The sequence below is a fragment of the Triticum aestivum genome, chromosome 6A (genome assembly GCF_018294505.1).
Source record: "Triticum aestivum cultivar Chinese Spring chromosome 6A, IWGSC CS RefSeq v2.1, whole genome shotgun sequence".
In the NCBI taxonomy this organism is placed as follows: domain Eukaryota; kingdom Viridiplantae; phylum Streptophyta; class Magnoliopsida; order Poales; family Poaceae; genus Triticum; species Triticum aestivum.
Window position 1 is genome coordinate 590,845,883 of NC_057809.1, and position 22,763 is coordinate 590,868,645.

At 48.5% G+C, this 22,763-nt stretch overlaps 1 protein-coding gene and 1 pseudogene across 1 annotated transcript; one reads left to right on the forward strand and one right to left on the reverse strand.

The window, feature by feature from the left end:
- The first annotated feature begins 15,093 nt into the window (after positions 1-15,093).
- LOC123131186 (protein POLAR LOCALIZATION DURING ASYMMETRIC DIVISION AND REDISTRIBUTION-like) lies at positions 15,094-16,711 on the forward strand. Its single transcript, XM_044550920.1, has 3 exons — positions 15,094-15,481; positions 15,571-16,013; positions 16,105-16,711. The coding sequence occupies exons 1-3, from the start codon at positions 15,139-15,141 to the stop codon at positions 16,474-16,476; spliced, it is 1,158 nt and encodes a 385-aa protein (XP_044406855.1). The 5' UTR covers positions 15,094-15,138; the 3' UTR covers positions 16,477-16,711.
- Positions 16,712-16,906: 195 nt separating this feature from the next.
- On the reverse strand, positions 16,907-19,498 carry LOC123131493 (uncharacterized; annotated as a pseudogene).
- Positions 19,499-22,763: the final 3,265 nt, after the last annotated feature.

Sequence of the window (22,763 nt, forward strand, 5' to 3'; positions counted from 1 at the left end):
TTGTATATTCCAACGATGGGCTTCCTCAAAATGCCCTAGGTCTTCATGAGCAAGCAAGTTGGATGCACACCCACTAGTTTTCTTTTGTTGAGCATTCTTAGCTCTAGTGCATCCGTTGCATGGCAATCCCTACTCCTTGCATTAACATCAATTGATGGGCATCTCCATAGCTCATTGATTAGCCTCGTTGATGTGAGACTTTCTTTTTCTGTCTTCTCCACACAATCCCCATCATCATATTCTATACCACCCATAGTGCTATGTCCATGGCTCGCGCTCATGTATTGCGTGAAGGTTGAAAAAGTTTGAGATTATTTGAGTATGAAACAATTGCTTGGCTTGTCATCGAGGGTATAGAAGTTGGGAACATCTTTGTGTGACAAAAATGAAGCATAGCCTAACTATATGATTTTGTAGGGATGAACTTCCTTTGGCCATGTTATTTTGAGATGACATAATTGTTTAATTAGTATGCTTGAAGTATTATCATTTTTATGTCAATATGAACTTTTGTCTTGAACCTTTCGGATCTGAATATTCATACCATGGTTAAGCAGATTTACATTGAAATTATGCCAAAGTATCACTCCGCATCAAAAATTCTCTTTTTATCATTTACCTACTCGAGGACGAGCAGGAATTAAGCTTGGGGGTGCCTGATACGTCTCCAACGTATCTATAATTTTTGATTGCTCCATGCTACTTTATCTACTGTTTTGGACTATATTGGGCTTTATTTTCCACTTTTATATATTTCTGGGACTAACCTATTAACCGGAGGCCTAGCCCAGAATTGCTGTTTTTTGCCTATTTCAGTATTTCGAGGAAACAGAATATCAAACGGAGTCCAAACGGAATGAAACCTTCGGGAACGTGATCTTCTCACCGAACGTGATCCAGGAGACTTGGACCCTACTCCAAGAAGTTTCCGGGGAGGTCACGAGGGTGGAGGGCGCGCCCCCTGCCTCGTGGGCCCCTCGGAGCTCCACCGATGTGCTCCTTCCTCCTATATATACATACGTACCCCCATTAGACCAGACGGAGCCAAAAACCTAATTCCACCGCCGCAACTTCCTGTATCCACGAGATCCCATCTTGGGGCCTGTTCCAGAGCTCCGCCGGAGAGGGCATCCATCACGGAGGGCTTCTACATCAACAGCATAGCCCTTCCGATGAAGTGTGAGTAGTTTACTTCAGACCTTCGGGTCCATAGCTAGTAGCTAGATGGCTTCTTCTCTCTTTTTGGATCTCAATACAATGTTCTCCCCCTCTCTCGTGGAGATCTATTCGATGTAATCTTCTTTTTGCGGTGTGTTTGTTGAGACCAATGAATTGTGGGTTTATGATCCAACTTATCTATGAATAATATTTGAATCTTCTCTGAATTCTTTTATGTATGATTGAGTTATCTTTGCAAGTCTCTTCGAATTATCCGTTTGGTTTGGCCAACTAGATTGGTAGTTCTTGCAATGGGAGAAGTGCTTAGCTTTGGGTTCAACCTTGCGGTGTCCTTACTCAGTGACAGAAAGAGTTGCAAGGCACGTATTGTATTGTTGCCATCGAGGATAACAAGATGGGGTATTTATCATATTGCATGAATTTATTCCTCTACATCATGTCATCTTGCTTAAGGCGTTACTCTGTTTTTAACTTAATACTCTAGATGCATGCTGGATAGCGGTCGATGAGTGGAGTAATAGTAGTAGATGCAGGCAGGAGTCGGTCTACTTGTCACGGACGTGATGCCTATATACATGATCATACCTAGATAACCTCATAACTATGGTCAATTCTATCAATTGCTCAACAGTAATTTGTTCACCCACCGTAGAATATCTATGCTCTTGAGAGAAGCCACTAGTGAAACCTATGGCCCCCCGGGTCTATTCTCATCATATCAATCTCCATTACTTTATTTTACTTGTTTTGCTTTTACTTTTCACTTTGCATCTTTATACCAAAAATACCAAAAATATTATCTCTATCAGATCTCACTCTCGTAAGTGACCGTGAAGGGATTGACAACCCCTAAGCGTTGGTTGCGAGTTGCTACTGTTTTGTGCAGGTACGAGGGACTTGCGCATGACCTCCTACTGGATTGATACCTTGGTTCTCAAAAACTGAGGGAAATACTTACGCTACTGTGCTGCATCACCCCCTCCTCTTCGGGGAAAACCAACGCTAGCTCGAGACGTAGCACACATCATTTGTATCTGGAAAATATATGACATCCTCTTTCACTTCTCCATGAGCAGAGACTATCTTGTTGAAGCCCTCGCTGATGAATATCGCCTGACCGCCACCTAGTCCGCTGGGCACTGGGACCCATGTGCCTTTGTCCAGGTCCGCCTCAAAGACTTCGACCTTGCGAGTGGGGTGGTTTGGAGTGGAAGCTAAGACTAAGCATTGCCGCCTAACCATGAACAACTTACCATGCGACTCAACAAGGTGTCTGAAAGTCACAAGTAATTCTCTTCCTTCATTCACAAACTCTACACATTTAGGCAACCTACCATTGTAGACGTAGGAGTGGTCATTATCATTGTCGGTCTCACTATCACCACCAACCAATTCATCGGGGGCATCTTCTTGATCAGGGGCGTCTTCATTATAGTTATCTGTCGTACCCATCCACATGTCATCATTGTCTCTATCACCATCTGGGTAAGGGGTGTGTCTCGTGATTCATTTGACAAATGAGACCCTAGGGTTGCCTTCACCATCTTCTGCAAGATGGATGGCATAAAGGTCCTCAGCCTTGGTGATCGCGTAGAGCATGTCCCCAAGGAACGTAAAATCGATGATACGGAAATACGGCATAACCAATGGCCTCGCCACCCATGCTCGCTTACCAGGTCGGCACAGGATGAGAGGGTACTTCCATATGTTGCATGTGACAGCAACAAGATCGTCAGGTGTCGACCGCATGAGCACCTTTCGGATCTCAAAGTTCTCATGGGCCTTCCTGATGACGGAGTCCAGTTCCGGCAGCGACACCGTGACACCGAAGAAGTGGTTGTACAGTGTGTACATGTGTATTTGCACAACGTAGTCCACGCGGTGGAGAGCGATCCAATCGTTGGTGGAGCCGACGCATGTCATGGTCCAGGGAAGAGGGAGCTGATGGACTCGGATGTCCGGGAGTGCCTGGTAGGCGCCATACTCATGGACGATCCAAGGCAGCCCCTATCGAGGGGATCCGTGGAGGCGCATGGCAGAGCGCCATGAGCGGCACACGACACGAAAGCTGGTATGGTCGGCGAGGTGCGGGAGGCGGGGGATGACCTGGCCTAGGAGCTCCGGTAGAAGGCTCGACCACTCCGGGCTCGACGCCGCCATGAAGTCAGCCTATCGATCCCGTCGATCGTATGTGCTAGGTTATGCGAGCCGGCAAAGTAGCGTCCGTACGCGCCCGCAAAAAAAGTAGCGTCTGTACGCGCCGGCCTAGCGGGGAGGCTGATATATATAGCGCGGTCTGAATAGGACACGGGAAGACCGATCGATTCCAGATACCTGTTGTCTCAGGGTTTTCCTAGGGTTCCACCTTCTCCTCCGGCGATCAAGCCGGAGTCCATGAAAAACCTCGTCGGCGTCCGCTCGACCCAACCGGACCAACGAGGGCTACCACCCGCGGCTGTGCAGTCCGATCTGCATGGCTGATCCCAAGAGGAGAGAGGCTGAGGGGATGGAAGGGACGGAGTTAGGGTTAGATGGAGATCAGAGGGGAGAGATGGGTTCTGGAGACAATGGTAAGGTGATCGGGGGAGAGTTGGGAAGGGAGGCAGGCGGCGGGAGGCTGGAGGACGGAAGCAGGCCGGGAGTTGGCTTGGGGGGAAGAGGTAGATCGGAACAGGAGGAGGAAGTTTTTGGTGAGTTCTTAGGACCCCAACCTGACTTGGAAGACCAATTTGCTGGCATGAAGCTGCACGGAGAGGAGGAACAAGACCTTGATTTCTCAGAGGAGGTTGAGGATCTGGTGAAAGATGTACGATGGCTGGCTCTCTTTCGTGTCCATACCACGAAACCGTTTAGCCACACGGCTCTCTTGTCCCAGATGAGGAACGCATGGATGGCGGCTCAGGGGGTCACTTTCAATGTCAAGGGACCAAACCTTTTTCTCGTTCAGTGCCACTGTTTGGGGGACTGGAAGAAGATCATGGAAGGCGGGCCATGGCTGTTCAGGAGGGCTCCGGTGGTGTTGCGGGAGTATGATGGCTTTTCAGACGTTACAAAGTATAGGCTAAACAAGTTCCCGGTGTGGGCTCGAGTTAAAGGACTGCCGGATGGGTTGACTAGGAGGAAGGAGCTTGCAGAAAGAGTGGCAACGAAGATTGGGGAGCCGCCGTTTAATGTTATTGTCAATGAGGGAAGGATAAATCCAGAAATCACTCTGCAGGCAAGGGTGTTTATTGATGTTAACACACCTCTGGTACGTTTTGTACCTATTACGCTGAAAGAACATAAGAAATTCAGCGTCTACTATGAGAAGCTACCGGATTTTTGTTATGCATGTGGCAGGGTGGGTCACTTGGCAGATGAGTGTGGTGATGGAGTTCATGATCCGAGGACTTTTGAGTGGGGTGATTGGCTGTTATGGGAGTCTGAGAACCCAGCAGACCGTCCTTGGATGGGACGGGCTGGTGATGATGGGGGTGGCCGTGGAAGGATGGGGGGAAGAGGTGAAAGAGGAGGTAGAGGTGGGAGGGGTGCGGGGGGAGTAGGAGGTAGGGGAGGGCCGATAGTAGGCCGGGAGGATGGGATGCCCAACACAGCGGGGATGGAGGTAAGGAGGCAGACCGGGAATCAGGGAGAGGAGAAGGGGGCACGCAAGCGTCTTGTTGCTGCAAATGGCACGCTCATGATCAGGGGTCAACCGATGCCTAATCTTGCTGGCAAGGTTGCGGTGAACGTGCTCATGATTGAGGGATCTACTTCAGATGGAAGCAAGACGGTGTCTACTTCGGAGAAGAACCAAGTGACCAAAAGGAGGAAGCAAGATGGGGGGGGAGGAGGAGACGGATGACATGGATGTATCAGCGGCGGCCTCCCGCGAGGAGGATCGCCGAGCCCAATGAAAACCTTATGCTGGAACCGTCGCGGAATTGGCGATCCCGCGACGGTTCATGAGCTCCACGATCTTGTGGAGGCGTGTGCGCCAACGGTGTTATATATTGTGGAGACGCAAATTGCAAAGTACCGGGTGGAAGGCTTGGCGGGTAGACTAGGTTTTGATAGTAGTTTTGGAGTAGGTAGTAGTGGGAGGAGTGGAGGTTTATGCTTGTACTGGAAGAATAACATCAATGCTGAAATAAAAACTTTCTCGCAGTATCATATCGACTCGGTGGTAACGGAACCAAGTAAAGATCCTTGGCCGCTCTCATGCTTCTATGGAGCTGCTTATAGGAGTTTGAGGTATAAAACGTGGGACACTATGAAAATCCTACGTGGTGAAAGCTCACTACCTTGGGTCTGCATTGGCGATTTCAATGAGATCTTGAGGCCGGAAGAGCAGATTGGACCAAATGAGCGAGATGCTGCTCAGATTGCTGGCTTTAGAGAGGCGGTTGATGTCTGCGAGCTGGCAGATCTAGGTACAAGGGATTAGACTGGACTTTTGAGAAACGGATTATGGGCGGTGATTATTGCCGTGTTCGGCTGGATCGTGCTTTGGCGAGCCCGACATGGTCATTAATGTTTCCGTTTGCCACTTTGGAGCACTTGACGGCGGCAAAGTTAGATCATAGCCCTATTTTGTTGAGCAATGAACTTGATACAAGTGAGGTACGGCTGTCTATGAGGAAACCATTCAGGTATGAGTGCATGTGGGAAAGGGAGCCGAGCTTTAAAACTCACATTGAGCAAATCTGGACGGAGCAGCAGCCAGCTACCACAGCTGCAATGCTCTCCGCAAAGCTTCTTACGATAGCAACACAACTGAAAACCTGGGGACGTAAGACCTTTGGTCTGTCCGCCAGGAGCTGAGAGAGCTTCGATTGAAGCTAGCAGCCCTGAGAGCTGCACCGGACCGTGTCGGGCCGAGCCTTGAGGAGAAGGAGGTCCAGGATAGGATGGTGGAGCTGTCATATAGAGAAGAAATCGTGATGAGACAGCGTTCACGCATTAAATGGCTTTCGGAAGGAGATAGCAATACACAATATTTTCATAAAAAAGCAAGTGCAAGGAGGGCAAGGAACAGAATAGTTCAGCTCCAGCGACAAGATGGCTCTATGAGCTCGGATCCGGAGGAGATGGCAGGGATGGCAACATAATTTTATAAAAATTTGTATACATCAGAGGGTACCATTGGCATGGAGGAAGTGCTATCTCATATTCCTGTGAGAGTTAATGGAGATATGAACACAAAGCTTAATGCGCCTTATACGAATGAGGAGATAAAGGAGGCACTTTTTCAGATGTTCCCGACCAAGGCTCCCGGTCCTGACGGTTTCCCGGCACATTTTTTCCAAAGGCACTGGGAGCTTTGTGGAGATGAGATAACATGTACGATTAAAAGAGTGCTAAGTGGAGAGGACTCACCAGAGGATATTAACAAAACGTTCATCGTTCTAATTCCCAAGATTGCAAGTCCGAAAATCCTAGGACAGTTTCGGCCTATAAGTCTTTGTAACGTCATCTACAAGATAGCGTCAAAGGTCTTAGCCAATAGGCTGAAAGTAATCCTCCCCGAGGTGATCTTCGAAGAGCAATCCGCTTTCGTCCCTGGTCGTCTTATAACCGACAACTTTATACGGCATACGAGTGTCTCCATTACATGAAATCAAGGAGGATCAAGTATAATCGGTTTTGTGCGTTGAAGCTCGATATGATGAAGGCGTATAATAGGCTAGAATGGCCTTACCTTAAAGTTGTCATGCTTAAACTGGGTATTAGTCCAGTGTTCACGGAGGCGGTCATGAGGTGCGTTTCATCAGTTTCTTTCTCTGTTCTGTTTAATGGTGGAAGGTTAGATGATTTCAGGCCCTCCCGAGGAGTGCGACAGGGGGACCCAATATCCCCATATCTCTTTCTCTTGGCAGCGGAAGGGCTCTCGTGTTTACTGAAAGCACACGGAGGTGGCGTGAGGGGCCTCTCAGTAGCGGCTTCTGCCCCTGCTGTGAACCATTTGTTGTTTGCCGATGATAGCCTCTTATTTTTTTGAAGCAACCACAGAGAGTGCTGCCAGGGTGAATGAGTTGCTGAAACTATACTGTGATGCCTCAGGACAGTGAATAAATATGGACAAGTCATCTATTTATTTCAGTAAAGGAGTTTCTGAGGCAACCCGGCTGGAAGTTAAAAACGTGCTAGATGTTCACAATGAGGCGCTGTCTGACAAATACTTGGGCTTACCAAGTGATGTTGGTAGAGCCAAGGAAGGATGTTTTAAATATCTCAAGGACAGAATCTGGAAGCATGTCCAAGGTTGGATGGAGAAGTGCTTGTCTGCGGGAGAGAAGGAAGTCCTCATTAAATCGGTCGCCCAAGCAATACCAACGTATTCTATGGCGTGCTTCAAGCTATCGCGTGGTCTTTGTCAACATATAAACAATCTTCTTAGGAAGTTCTGGTGGGGCAGCAAGCAAGGCCAGAGGAAACCGGCTTGGGTATCATGGGAAACAATGTGCAAGCCAAAATTTATGGGAGGAATGGGTTTTCGCAATATTGAGCTTTTAATCTTGCACTACTAGCTCGCCAGGTGTGGAGGATTCTTCAAGAGCCAAATTCTCTAAGTGCTAGAGTACTGAAGGCGAGATATTTTCCGGATGGTTCTATTCTTGAGGCGACCTTGGGAGGTCATCCCTCCCAGGTATGGCGGTCACTGATAGAAGGTCGAGATGTGCTTGCTTTGGGCTTAATAAAGAGGATAGGCTCGGGGGAGAACACAAGCATATGGCATGAGAATTGGTTGCCGAGGGATTACAAGTTAAAACCTATGTGTTCCATCTCCCCTGATCCTCCTCAAACTGTCTCGGAACTCATTGATCCAACATCACGGACATGGAATAGGCAAGTCCTTATGCAGCATTTTGTGAAGCCTGATGTTGATGTGATTATGAGCATCCCGCTTAGCTTTCGAGTGCAACAAGATTTCTGGGCTTGGCACTATGATAAGAGAGGAGTGTTTTCTGTACGGTCTGCGTACAAGATGATCTCAGCTATCAAACATCAAAGAGAGGAGTGGCTTGAACACCGTGCGAGCAACTCCAACAAGGAGGCAGAGAAGAAAGCATGGTCTCAGATTTGGAAAGTTAAGATTCCATCAAAGGTCAGAGTTTTTGTCTGGAGATTGGCCCAGATGTCATTGCCAACGGGGACGGTGCGCCATAGCAGGAAGATGGCGACCTCACCAGCTTGTTCAATATGCAATGAAGAAGTGGACTCTTGGCGACATTCTTTGTTTGATTGCCGCATGGCCAGGTGTGTTTGGGCTCTGAGTGATGAAGATGTCCTTGAACATATGCTATCCAATAGAACTGATGATGCGAGGCTATGGATTTTTTGGCTGTTTGAAACCACGAATCAGCATGATCTTGCCAAGATCCTAGTCATGATGTGGGCTATATGGTGGGCTCGGCGGAAAGCTATCCATGACAATGAGTACCAAAGTCCGCTATCTCTCGCCGAGGAACCACAGGAGCGGCAGCGGCAGTTTGCAGAGACAGACTCGGAAATTATTTGGGAGCTTCGGCAATTGTTTTTGATGGACTGGTCGATGCACCAAGCCTAGAAGCCCACGCATATGCAACAAAGCTCTTGTCCTGGCAAGGGATCTCAATATTTCACATGCCATTGTAGCATCGGACTGCATGCAAGTCGTCACAGATATCAAGCAAGGGGCTAGCTCCTCGTATGCCTTTCTGCTTAGAGAGATCAATGAGAGAGTGAATGATTTTGTTAAATTTAGCTTCTGTTTTGAGAGGAGGGAGTCGAACTTTGCGGCGCATGCTTTGGCTAAGGCAGCGTCGTCGCTCCCGGCGGGTCGCCACATGTGGCTAGGGATCCTCCCGAATATCATTTGTATTCCTTCTGGTATGAACTTTGAATAAAATCCCTAGTTTCATCTAAAAAAAAAAGATACCTGTTGTCTCTGTGCCTGCCAATGATGGGGATTGGCGGGCGACTCCCGGACCAGACCGACCGACCCACCCCCTGAACCGGACGAGTCGCTGATTTATAAGGTAGGTCATGGGTCACGAGTACCCCGTGACGGTCGGGCGTAGACTAGCCAGCCAAGCCAAGCTAAGCCAGGCAGCGCGGGAGCGCACCCAGCTACCACCGCCGGGCCGCACTCATTCTACTCCGTCTGCGACCCCATCTCGCGTCAGTGCGTTTTCATACAAATCGCGCACCCAAAAACCGCGTACGAACCGATCGACGGATTCGACCGAGCCAGCGGGGTTGGAAACTCGAAAGGGTCGGCCCGCTCGACCGGCCACGACCACGAGACAGGGTTAGCTGGGACTGTAAATGTGCGCAGGTGGGCGCGTCCATGGATTCAAGGGGAGACCTACCGTCGGTCCATCCTCTACTGTACCTCTACCACGGATGCGTACGTGCCAAATGGTTTTGAACCGCAGCGGTTGTTGATCGTTGCCGATAGGTCGCGATCGACACGCTCCTGGCCGGCGGTTCATGACATTGTGCAACAGCATCTTCAAAGTAATTTGTCTGGCTCCGCTGAGGAAGGGACGATGACGGCGACGTGCCGTCGGCTCGCTACACTGCTTGTAGTCGTGGTTAGGTGGTCTACGGACCTAAATATAAATTTTACTTCTAATGTTTTATGTACTACCTTGAGAGCTGATGAATAGATTGAAAGTTTCTCAAAAAAAAAAAGTAATTCTTTTTTGATGCCGTATGCATTGATATTATTTTGCGAGCCAGACATCGAGGGTATCATGTATGTGTAAAAAAAAACTCTTCATTAATGAGATATTCGGTTTCGTTTCTTAGAAAACTAAATCTCCCGCCCATGATTTACTCTTTTTTTCTTCTTCAAAAATGAACAAATCTATTCTAAGAGTACAAAGCATCTCAAGCATAACAAAGATTACATTGACATTTCGAAACCACTGAATGACTACTATTACCACTAGAACGAGTCGCTGACACGTCGCTGGCGCCGGAGCCGGCTTGACCTTGTCGATGAGAGCTAGGAAGTGTTCGGTCACATGCCTCTAGGGACCGACATCCTGAAGCCGCAGTAGTTGTCTTTGAACCCTCGCGTAGATCTGAAATACTTCACATCAAATCTCGTCACATGACAAGGAACCCTATCCTCACCACCCTAAGGAGACGACATGAATCTACGCCGAAGCTTTGTCGACTATGTCCAGATGAACGAACTTGAGAAGAATCAAAGCCCGAAGGACAAACTTGAAGAAGAAGTATCACCATCAGCCAAGCGTCGCGCCTCCCCCTCCCTCTCCCCTCCCTCCGCCGCCGCCTGAGGTGCTCGTCGGCCCGGCCGCGCGACACCTATGAAGGTGGCGGCGGGGATCTGGTGGCTTCGCCTTCGCAGAGGGCCACGGCGTCCGGGGCGGCGGCTCCGATGGGAGGTGTCCGGCGTGGCCGGTGCGGCGGGCTATGCCGGCGGGCTGCCTCCCTGGCCGTGCGGTCGGCCGGGGGGGGGGGGGTGGCGGGCGTTGGCGAGGCGGCGCCCCCGCATGGGTCGTCCTGCGCTCCTAGAGAAGCTCCGTTCCCGCCCGTGATCTGCTCCGATCTGCGCCCTGCTCCAGCCCCTGGTGGCTTCGGTCGCCGTCTTGGGGGTCTGGACGGACGGATCTGGTGGTTGGGCGTGATTCCGGGGGAAACCCCTGGCCGGCGCGGCGGCCTCACCAAAGGCGACGTCTTCGGCGCCGTGGTCCTTCCTGGAGGCTTTGGTGTGGTTCTCCCCTCCCACCTTTCCCTTGAGCACAGGTGAAGACCTGCCCTCCCCTTGCATGGTCGATGGCGGCATCCGGTGCCGTGCTCCTTCTTGAAGGCGTCTTCCGGGGATTGCTCGTGTGGGGTGGAGCTGCTGGTGGCGTGGTGACGGTGTGAGGTAGCCTGTTCTTCTCAGTGGCGGCTGCCGTGGTCTCGGTCCAATCCCTGACCACCGCTTTGGCTATGCCCCTTTTGGCCTTCTCCATGGATCTTCGCCTTCGTCCGATGACTTGCGGTTGTGAGCTGTTCCGCTTAGCACTAATGTACATGTCGTGGTGGAGCGGTACTTCATCTCACTCATTGATGGCGGCGAGGATCGGCGGCATGGCGCTGTGGAGGTTCGCCGCCCGATGCGCGGAGATGGACTCGCGCAGGAGGAGGTTGCTGTCTGGCGTCATGGTGACACCGATGGCTGAGTGGCCAGACAAGGTAGAAGCCTCAATATGATCTGAAGACGGACCTGCGGAAGATGGTGGCGACGACACACGAGTGCGTCTGACCGGATTGTGCCCCAGACCCGGTATGTGGCTCGGCTGGGGATTCCGAATATGTTTCGGTTTTTGGCTTTTGATGTTAGGCTTAGGTGAGTGGTTTGGGTAGTGGCCCAGCTAGCACCCCTTCATCATTTTGGGTAGGAGTAGTGGCATGTGTTGCCAAGATGGTGGATTCAGACTTATTGTTGTAATACTTTGTAAGGTCCTCGAGAATAATCAATAAAATGGCCGTATGCATCTCCCGGATGCAGAGGCCGGGGGTCTTCCCTCTTTTCTAAAAAAAAAAAGCCAAGCATCGCGCCTGTGAAGACTAAAAAAACTAACCTAAACTACTAACCGGAGCGGAGGCACCAGGGTTCGCCTTCCCACCACCGGCCGCCAGAGGGGAGGCGAATCCTCCAACTCAACGGTGAAGCATGGAGAGAAGAGTTTGTTCTAGCACCTAGGGTTAGTGGAGGAAACCGCCTGCGACTTACTCACGTGTACTCGCGCTTAACCTTCAATCAAACATTTAACTCTACCAAGGCATGAACTGCCTGGCTCACCATCGGCGTGAGTGGCGCCTGGCTCACAATCAGCGTGAGTGGCCTCTTGTACATCTGCAGTTAAGATTTTACAATTTTTTGTTATTCTTATCCAGATGCCCAGCTGCCTAAATTCAACACACTTGAAAGTCTAGATTTTACAATTTTTGTTCTTCTTATCTAGACATCCACTACGCCTCTCGGTACAGTTAGAAGCCCTTCAATCTGTACATGAACCGGTGCCAAATGGTTTTGAACCGCAGCGGTGGGTATCATTGTCGGTTGGTGCTTGCCTTTTCTCTTTCGATCTACTGTATTCAGCGAACATTATGGCAGTACAACTACACGAGAAGTAATAAAATTACATCCATGCCCGTAGACCAACTAGCGATTACTATAAATACTGGGGCGAGCCGAAGGCGCACCGCCGTCATCGTCCATTCCTCATCGAAGCCATGCAAACTTTGTTGTAGTAGACAGTCCTGAAGTTGTTGTGCTAAGAGCCGAAAGAACCATCGCACCAGAACAACAACCGCCACCGTTAAAGAAAAACGTAAATCATAAGGATCCAACATATAGACACATGAACGTAGACAAACGAAAACTGGACGCATGCAGACCCACCGAAGACAAGCGCCAACCGAATTCCATGAGATTTGCCGAAGACACACCTCTACATGCCCTCCGATGACGCTAGATGCACCGCCGGAAGGGGGGCTAGGCGGGAAGAACCTTATTCCATATTCAGGGGATCGCTGCCGACTCCATTTCTTGAGCAGGACAAAAACCCTAAACGGACTTATAAAAATATTTAAAAACAAAGCATGAGCCTTCCTGCTGGCAAGTATCCACCATGCCTCATGGCTTTTAGGCCACAGAAGACGAGACGAATTGATGGTGGCGCCAGCAGAAGGGGATGACCTAAACGGCTGGGATCTTTTCTTTATGTTTGGGGAAGAAAAGTAGTTCGATACGCTCGTAGTCGGCCGGAGATTCATAACATTGTGCGACAACATATCGGAAGTACTCCCTTCAGATGCTAGAAGGTAGCGTGTCATTGTCTGGTTTAAATTCTTTTTTGATGGGCCATTCGGTTTCTAGAAAATGGAGTCTCGATTTACCCGGCTAGCAACTTATTCATGTGTGAATTAAAATAATCCTCAAAGTCTTAAACAAGGCCTACTCAACCAGATTGGCGACTAGCCAAATGTGACACAATTCTAATTTGTAGGCCACCTATTACGTGCACGTTACAGAACCTGAGATACAATCTATCGTGATATTCCGCTTCAGTCAACTTGCTTCGCCATGGTTTTTTATTGATTTCGTTCGAATAAAATTGGACACGAGAAGCACCTCCATTCGGCAAAAATTCTGCTTTCAGGCGTATAAATTCAGTAGACGTCTTAATATATGGGTTGCCTGATTTTTTTTTAAACAAGTCAACTTTTTCAGTACATGTATCAACTCTCAACCCTTAGAGCATCTCCAACAGTGACGGCAAAAAACGCGTGCGCGGTAAAATTAGATTTTAGCGCGCGGGACGATTTCGTGCGCTTCATCGGAGGTGGGGAAATCAGGCGCGCGGAAAACGATTGCGCGCGTGCGGGGAAAAGTGGACGGTCGCGCGCTAGATTTGACGCGCCGCTTCCGATGCGTCTATAAAATGCAGCGCCCGTCACGCACCGTTAAGTCGCTATCCACATCGCCACGCGCCCTTTCCCACTCTCTCCTCGCTTTCTCTGCCGCTTTCTCGCCTCGCCGCCGACATGCCACCGTGCCGCCGCACCGTCGGGGAGCTTCGGGCTACCGCGGCCTCGGCCTCGGCACCTTCGACACCCCCCACGAGGCCGCCCGCGCGTACGACGCGGCGGCGTGGCGCCTCTCGAGGCCTCGGGCACAGATGAACTTTCAGGACGTCTCGACGCCTGAGCAGGTGCATGACCTCGCCCCTCCGCCACGGCTAGTAACTGGCGCCGATCGTCAGGAACACTGTCGGCAGCAGCGCCGCCTCCTAATGGCTGAGGCGGACGAGCGAGCCATGGCGGAGCGACGCCAGCGCCACCCAGAGAACGCCCCCAACGAGAACGCCTTCTGGACGGAGAGGGGGACAAGGCGGCGCGCGGAACGGGCGGACAGGCGTCGTCAGAAGGCACTGGCGATATCGCAGTGCGATCTGGGTCAGGCGACATTCTTCTCTAGCAACGATGAGCAGTGGGAAGACGCGTTTCTTGATACGTCGGACGACACAAACGAGGAGAAGAAGGACGACGACTCCGAATAGTCTTGGTAGTTTCTAGTTTGTGATGTTGGTTGAACTTTGCTACTTCCTCTGTTCCGAATTACTTGTCGAAGAAATGGATGTATCTAGAACTAAAAAATGTCTAGATACATCTATTTCTACGACAAGTATTTCTGAACGAAGGGAGTATTTGTATCGACTAGTTTGTGCTGTGTGGTTGAACTTTGCTATTTGTATCGTTGATGATGAATTATCTATTTGGTTGAACTAGTTTGTGTTCTGGTTGCTCGTGCGCGTATTTTTTTGCAGCGTCTGTTGAAGGGGGCGCGCGCAATATTTTGCAATCGCTGTTGGAGCCAGTGCCTTGCCGCGCGCAAAAAACTGTTTTAGCGCGCCGCTCGTTGCACGTCTGTTGAAGATGCTCTTACAAACTGAACTGCATGAATTTGTCATGGAGGTGACAGACTTCGAACTCAAAAGACTACTATTTTAAAGACAAGGATTCAAAAATTGAAGCAACTGACAATTATTGAAAAGATTTGGAAAAACGTTACTTCCTCCGTTTCTAAATATAAGCCTTTTAGAGATTTCAATAAGTGACTACATACAAAATAAAATAAGTGAATTTACACTTTAAATTATGTCTACATATATTCATATGTAGTTTGTATTGAGATCTTTATAAAAACTTACATTTAGGAACGAAGGAAGTACTAGTAGTATACTCCCCTCTATCCTCAGTCGCCTGAAATGGACAGCGTTTCTTAAATCAAGGGGAAAATGAAGGTTGGTTGGTCAAAGGACATGGAAGGTTTAACGCCCATTTAAACCCCACACTGCCCACCATTTCCGCCTCCCTATAAATACGCGCGCCTCCATCAACCCCATGAAATCCTCCAACATTCCTCGAATCCCCTCGACATTGCCGCGCCATTCCGAGTCTCGGTCGCTAATGGCAATGCAGACGAGCACGGCGCAACCGCTGCCGCTGCCCCCGCGTCTCTCGACCTCCCCGCCTTCCTCGCCGGCCACCGTCGGCGCCCTCCTCACCAATGCTGCCTGCGCCAGCAGGATCCGGCGCGAGTGCCGCTCACCACGGTCCTTGCTGGCGCGCATTTTCGGCAGGGGCAGCGGCGGGTTCGGCTGCCGCATGCGCATCCCCCGCTACTGCTCCAGCGGCGCCGGAGCGGCCGCCGAGGAGGACGCCGTACAGGAGGAGGTGGCCGCGCCTAAGGTGGTCGTGGCGAGCAAGCAAGAAGCAGAGGTTCGCGAGTCGCCTCGGAGTTCCCTGCAGGGTACGTGAGTGATTACCGCGAATTCACTGAGTTTGTGATCGGCGTTGATGGTGACGGCCAACGGCGTGGCGTGGTTCATTTTCTAGCAGGGTTGAAGGCGGCGCCGGAGGTGTCGGCGGCGAGCCTCGGGCTGGGCGCGGGCCTGGTGCTGCTGCTGTCCAGGGGCGCGGCGGAGCTGAGCAGGATGGCGGAGCTGCGCGCCCAGAAGGAGCGGCTGGTGATGGACGTCAGGGCGGAGGCGCGTGGCAGCAGCCGCTCCGACTTGTCTGACGGCGGCCATGTCGACGACGGTGCCAGCGTCGTGAAGGAGCGCATCGTCTTTGCTGACGCCGGCGGCGAGGACGCCTCGTTGTTCCGTGGTTCACGCGATGCCGCCTCGGCGTGCGGCGATGCCGGCGTTGGAGATGCTGTCGCTGCGATGGATCAGATGGAAGCGGAGCTCGAGGCGGAACTGACGCGCCTGCAGCTCGACTCCGACGAGGGCGACGGGGAGGAGGAATGCGTGAGACCGCGGCGAGATCACCAGCTCGAGGTACCGTGCACTCATGCCGCCACTGCCGCCGGCGTGCTCGCTCTGCGCCAATTTGACGCTGTGCTGAACTGAATTCCCATTGATTTTGCAGTCCGAGGCGAAGAGCGACATCTCATCGGAGAGCGGCTCCCTTGCTTGCGTCCACATAGACGGTGTCCTCGGTGACGCGGCAAGAGATTGCAAGGAACACGAAGACAACGAGGAGGAGGAGGAGGAGGAGGAGGGAGATACTGACGAGGAGGTCGAAGAGAGCAAGCCGTGCCACGGCGGCGTGCCGGCGCGGGTGCTGGAGCGGAGGCTGCACGAGCTCCTGCAGTTGCGGCACGAGCAGCGGATCGCGGAGCTGGAGACGGAGCTGCAGCGCGCGCAGAGGAAGCTGCGGGACAAGGAGCGCGAGGTGTCCCGGTGGCGTGACACCGCCAAGCTCGTCTCCCGCCACAAGGACGAGTCGCGGCTCCGGTAGAACCAAACCACCGACGCCGACGATGGATATAGGCGCGCCCCGGTCTTTCGGTGGTCTCATTCTCATCGTGTCACCATAGCTACTACCAACGAGTAATGAGTTGACCGAGTTTGTCATTTGTTATTATTACTCCCTCCGTTTCTTTTTAGTCCGCCACAAGTACAGATCTGTTAAGAAGAAAGAAGGATGACCGTTCGATTTTAATCTAATGACCAAACCACCGACGACGGATATACACGCGCGCGCATGGCTTCAACTTGTATCGTCTACCGTGGCGTTGCATTTGCACTCCCTCACGGCAAAAGAAACAAGAAACAAAAATCAGCACGAACGGAAGTCGATGATATACGGACGTACATAATGCCGCAAGACCACTTTGCATGGTGTCTGTTTTATTAACTTTGTCGAGCCCATACATAGATTATTATCATCAGGCCCTCTTGGACCCTGGTCCACCATAGAAGAAAAGCATACCTAAATCCTTTCTAACTTCAAATCCATCGGCGGTGTATTTGGACCGATCGCTCGACCCATGCTTCACTCGGGATTTATCCGGGGTCACAAACCAGCCCTTATTATCGGCAATCTCGATGCCTTCCATGAACGCCGCTTTTCCGAATCCTTCCAAAGCAAAATGCCCGCTACCCATCTCCGGAGAGTTTGATGCGGCAGTCGGCCCCTCAACCTGCCCGCCCCAGAACGCAAAACCACCCTTGTATCTAATGAATTTGAATAATCCGCCCGGCCAATATCCAATTGGCATTTTATTGACACTCACCCACCAATGGCCTGATGTCGGCTCCTAAAATAATATAATTCAATATTAATTAGTTCATTATATGCCAATAAATAAACTAATAATTAGTTAATCTGTACAAGGTGCTTGAGAAATCGCAGATTTTAAGAATGACATAACACCTTGAATATTTGAATGTCTACTACTTTCTGTACTCCACCATAGACAGAGGATGGTTGTATTCTTGATCCAGGACCAACGTTGTGGTGGACTTGAACATATCCAGGACAGCTGAAGTCAACGCATGACTTCTTTGAATACCCATCGTACTGTGAAGTTTGTTCCAAGGCCAAAAACAAAAGCAAAATATCAACATACATTATTAATTCCTTATCATGCAAATATATAGCCAATAATAGCCTGTATGTATCCAAATAATAGTATGCATTACGTACCCAAGCAACATGAAATCTAACAAAAGCATCACCACTCAATGTTGGAGATACCCGAAGACCAGCGCCCATCCGATCTGTGTGTTGCCCTCCTCCATTTTCAATATTTATCCAAAGTGAGCTAGAATCCTGGCTACCTTTTTTACCTTTGGCTCCCAAACATTTATTAGAGCACGCGCCCCAAATAAATCACCAACGTATCTGAGTCCCGCCCTCTGCAAGAAATCAAAGTAACGTCCGCAAATGTGATGAATGAATACTATGTATAGATAAACCTGATAGGATATCACATGTTATTCACGTTATAAAAGATGTAAGGCGCCAATCCCATTAGAATTTTTAATTGGACCACTAATTAAGCTAAGAAGTTCTAGCTTATGTGACACATAAATCATATTATATTATTCATATTCAAATGCATTTTAAATGTTATCACTTTCGTTTCATATTGCCACGTTGTCGATACAACTTCAATCTTAAGATGTGTGGCCATTCACATTTTGGGAAGGAAAGACTAACAATCAATGAAAACAACTTAATGCTAAAAACTAAGAATTTGGGACTAGTATATATGAAACTCTCCAAGAGAGTGTTACTAAATCTTGGTAATGAAATTTGAATTCCTTCATGTACAACTGAAATAATGTTGATACATAACTTATTTAGTAGAGATAACAATCCGAAGGCACAAAAATCATTCCTAACTACTCAAATGTTGTAGAGTACGAGGCCCTTCATTCACTATAAAATTGCCAAAAAAAACTCATTTTCCATAATAACTTGATGAATCTAAACCATTCTTATTGTGACCCTCGATGGAAAATTAACTGCTACCATCCAAATATGACTTTTTTTCTTAGAGTACTTTCTTCAAATTTAATTAGATTATTTATAGTGTCTATGGTACATCTTTAATCCAACATTGTACATTTGATATGCATCATAAATGCAACAATTATACGCCAATTGGCATAATCAACCCTATCAAAAAATCCCATCAAACTATGATAACAAATTCATTTTGTAACTTATACAAAAACTCACCTCCCACTGCATATCGTTTTTGAGCCCATCAATATTGTGGGTTGCTATGGTGCTACTTCCATTACTACACAGTATTGGAATTGTTCCCGTTGGGCACTTGATGATAGATGGTTGCACTTGTGAAAAAGAATCCGAAGGAAATGTTTGGGTATCCATCCAAACAGGGAAAGAACTTGGTTTCATCTGTTTGAAAATAAAGTAAACCACCATGTTACAAAATATTATAAATGGATCAGACAATACATACAAAACATGCTGTAGTTTTATTCATCATTGACATAGCTTATACTATGTCAAAAGGTTGTTACTTCAATTCACTTTCAATAGTCCAAATTTTCTAATGTGAAAAGGCATATCCAGAAAGATTACTGAAACAAGAAGGGAGTAGAACACACGGAAGCAACATTTGTGGACTTAATTATGAACTGACAATATAGTGAGCAATTCATGGATGCATATCATATTTTTATGAAATTAATTTACCTGGGTTTTATGGTCTTTCAGCAATGGGTGGTTAAAAGCCGGTTGCTTATACACATCGATGCAGTCATAGACGTCCCCGTCTTCCATCTATTTTGAGGTTTCCTTTGCTTGTTAGTCACCAAAATATGTGCTAAATATACATGATAAGGTTAATTAGTCATACCTAAATGGTTTTATTAACTCCTTGATAAGTGAGAATCTGGGAACTGTCTTCCTCTTGCCTTCTATATCTCACATCTTTTCCTCTGGTCGCTAGAACAAGAAATGACATGAGAAGAGTCACACTAATGGCTTGTGTTCCTTTCATTGTTAAAACCTGGAATTGTTGGTTTTCCAATTCCTGTACCACCATATTTATATGCATCTGAGCGTACCGGACATTTAATGTTGCAAATAATTATAAGATCTATCATAAGGAATTAGTTCATTGTACGCGTACAAAAGATATATCACCTCTAGAAAATTATAGCATTAATTGCACTATGATAATTTGTGTTGGAAAATATGCCATTAATTTCCCTAAGATATGACCATCGATCCTTCTCTTTTGTACAAAATATACAGTGTTAATGCCATATAAATGATGTGATGTGTTTGATGCATAGGAAAATCTTCACAAGTTCCAAGTTTGGTACTGAAAGTGTTAACATGATTAATTTATTGCCACCAAAAGATATGCTAAATATAAATGAGAAGGTTAATTTTTCATACTACCTGAAAGTGTGAGGTTTGATGGCGAACTCACATTTTCTTTCAATCATTTGAGCTTGAAATATTTTATACCATCGGCTTTATTCCCCGACCAACACCATCAATTCAAAAAAATTTAGAAGTATAAAACAAACCAATCTAGTTATGAGGTGAGTTTAACTTGGTTGTGAGAGACTAGGAACAACACTTGTATATGTCATATGAATAATCAAATTGTATGTACACATGAAAATAAAATTCACATTGTTTTTTTATGTTACTCAGTGATTATTATAAGTGATGTATTTAAATTCCAAATAAAACATACACATGTTGTCAACTTATCACTAAACAAAAGTTGTGATACCAATGTTCAATTCATACTCTAGAAGTTTCTATTGTTAGAATATAAGTTGGGTTTAAATATAGAGATAAGGAGTAGAGATGGAATAGGTTTAAACCATGTATTACTTGTCTTGTACTTCAAGCCTCTATCCTCTCATGTATTCTATATATACCCCATATTAGGTGAGATCAATACAACACAATATTCAATCATCCTACAACGGCATATCATCTTGAGATTTACGAAGTCACCGTAGGCGCCTCGTCGTCGACGGAAACGTCTCCTCCCACTGAAAGCGTATCGCCGGAAATCCTGAAATAAATTTAGAAATAATGCGAGTATCAGGATTTGAACCCTGGTGGGTTGGGGATACCACTGTCCACCTAACCAACTCAACCACAGGTTGATTCGCTAGATCGATCCAGTTAGCCACTAAATAAATCCTGCTGCCCTCAAATTCCAGCAAAAATTGGTGCTTCTACCGGCGGTCAATCCTACAACACCTATCGACGTACGGCGGCGATCACTTGCGGCATCGAGCTACACGTCTCGTGGCTTTGGGCGGCTCCCTCGACTCCAGGCACACAACTCCAAGCACGCGCGGCAGGAATCGCGCAAGCGCGATCCAGAAGAGCGGCCACCGACTCCTCCAACAGCCACCAGCAGCCTCCATCTTCAAAGGTCCATCCAGCTATGCGAGGAGATGCATGCAGCAATACATGGACTCCGACCCTTGCCTCCTCCTGTCGCGTATGTGCACATCTACTTCGACCGGCGAGACGGGAGCGGCACCCCGACGGGTTCACCGCCCGCAGTCCCGCACAGGCCACGCGATTGAGCGACGCACCAGCCGCCGACCCGCGCCTACACCCAGCGATCTATCTCGAGTGATCTACACCGACCCGCGCCGCGGCACCAAGTTGACTGCACCGACATCAACGACTACGCCGACGCCTCTGCATCGACCATGTGCCACTCCGTTGAGCTCTACGACGCCCGGCTATGAGCCAACATGCTTCTTCGGCATGACAGGGCGTCGACACTTCGTCGCCATGGAGGGACGCCTTCAAGTGACGCATCATCGTCGACACGCCACTGTGACACTATCGTCGACACTTCATCACCAAAGTCTTCATCAACGTGGTCTTCACCAACATCTTCATCAACACACCGTCGCTGTCGCCTCGTCCATAAGATGACACCTAGCATCCTCTGACAGACTTTTCTGCAAGACGTGACCTCGACGACGACAATGACCGCGTCAAGACGACGGCATCGACCGCGTCATCGACGACGGCACGACTGCATCGACACGCGTCACTACAGTGACGACCCTACACGGCCACATGGTTCTGGCAAAACCGATGTGTGCTCGATGGGCTTCCTCCGGTCTTGGCAAAATCGGTGGACTCATCGCCGACGACACCCTCTGACATCAACAAGGTGCATCGTCCACGTATGCAGCTCCGTCATAGTGCATTTTTTTTGCGACTCCGGCTCTGTGCGGCTTCATCATCCACGACGACCACACCATCGACCACGACTACCTCGACCACGGCTACATCACCATGATCGGCTACCTCCACATTAATGGCTACGTCTACAGCAACTCATCGGCAACAACTCCAGTCAACAGTGTCCGCCTCGTCACTTGCGTCCACGACACTCCTGCTGTGACTGCGGGAGGGAATAGAGGAGAAGGCAGGAAGGCACCAGAAGGGGACGCAGTCACCGCCCTAAGTGCCGACCCATCAGAGACGCAGTTGATGATAGCGCAGCGGAGAAGACGGGAAGCCATAAGACTTGAAATTCAGTCGTAATCATCCGCTTCACTCCCGTTACGACCGAGGGGAAATGTTAGAATATAAGTTGGGTTTAAATATAGAGATAAGGAGTAGAGATGGAATAGGTTTAAACCATGTATTACTTGTCTTGTATTCCAAGCCTCTACCCCAGTGGCGAATCTAGAAAAAAATGGAGGGCGGGCTGGGCTGCCCGGGTCATGCAAATATGTGTTGGATTGGACCTGCAAGTAGCTGGGCTGGGCCTTAAAATTAGTAGTAGAAACAAATTTTACAGTGCTGGAGGGGGGCTTGAGCCTGTTAAAGCCCCCCAGTAGAATCGCTCCTGCTCTACCCCCTCATATATTCTATATATACCCCATATTAGGTCAGATCAATACAACACAATATTCAATCATCTTACAATTTTTACATCTATGAGTATATTTACCTATACACTAGAAACCACTGTTAAAATATTAGATAGACCCTACGCATTGGAGATTTTTACCATGGTAATTAATGATATTTAAATATATGGGGACACATGTATACACACAAATATATGAGGATCATGAAAAGAATGCTTTGAGTGATGGTTATATTGTTGAGTTTGTTCATGATGTCACTGAAAAATATTACGAGGGAGGGAGGCATGGTTATAGATATCTTAACAATGTTTGTCATATGGCGGCCATGGCTGGCATTAAGGGTACACTGTACTTTTAGCTCGCAGCTCCATTACAACACTGAAA